Source organism: Etheostoma spectabile, chromosome 13 (assembly GCF_008692095.1).
Source record: "Etheostoma spectabile isolate EspeVRDwgs_2016 chromosome 13, UIUC_Espe_1.0, whole genome shotgun sequence".
Lineage (NCBI taxonomy): Eukaryota > Metazoa > Chordata > Actinopteri > Perciformes > Percidae > Etheostoma > Etheostoma spectabile.
This window is the reverse complement of record NC_045745.1, coordinates 27,734,793-27,735,383: the sequence shown is the minus strand read 5'-3', so window position 1 is coordinate 27,735,383 and position 591 is coordinate 27,734,793. Positions and strand designations below refer to the sequence as shown.

Below are 591 nucleotides of genomic sequence, written 5' to 3'. Positions count from 1 at the left end.
CATACACATACACATACACATACACATACACACACACACACACACACACACACACACAGCATGTAAACACTATAGAGCCCTGCCACCTGTTGTTGTGATGTTTATATCTTTCAATAAATGACTGATATTAACAACAGAATCCATAACATGCATCCTGTTGTGTTGTGAACACTGAGTCGTTAGTTGCTAATGACTGGAGGTAATTTGAATATTATCCTCTTTACATGATTAGAGGAGAGATTTCCAAACAGCTGTGTTTGGACAGTTTTCTGACGGTTTCAGATTTGGATTTTCCACTTGTGCGGCTCTGTACCTGCGTCGACGGTGAGCTGTTCTCTGTCAGGAGTGAGTGAGGGGATGAACTGTGGGCCCCACAGGACGGTGGTTTAGGGTGGCCTGAGAGCTGCCTGATCACCCCTGACTGGCTGTGGGGGGCCGGCCTGCCCGAGCCCTGCTGCTGCTGCTGCTGCTGCTGGGCCTGGCCAAAGTCATTGTGGACAGGCTGCTGTAACAACATCTTACACACACATAAATAGGAAATATTTAACTATCCTTCATTTACTTGAATTTTTTTTTTTTTTTTTCTTAAAA

At 44.8% G+C, this 591-nt stretch overlaps 1 protein-coding gene across 6 annotated transcripts in view; it reads right to left on the bottom strand.

Moving 5' to 3' along the window:
• The window catches only part of npas2 (neuronal PAS domain protein 2), a 37,362-nt gene that overhangs the window by 4,449 nt on the left and 32,322 nt on the right, over positions 1–591 (bottom strand). For 5 of the 6 annotated variants that reach the window (XM_032534518.1, XM_032534523.1, XM_032534520.1 and 2 more), the window contains one exon: positions 314–517. In XM_032534518.1, coding sequence (XP_032390409.1) covers positions 314–517 — 204 coding nt within the window. The remainder of the gene's footprint in view (positions 1–313; positions 518–591) is intronic. The other variant, XM_032534521.1, reaches the window with a different exon arrangement.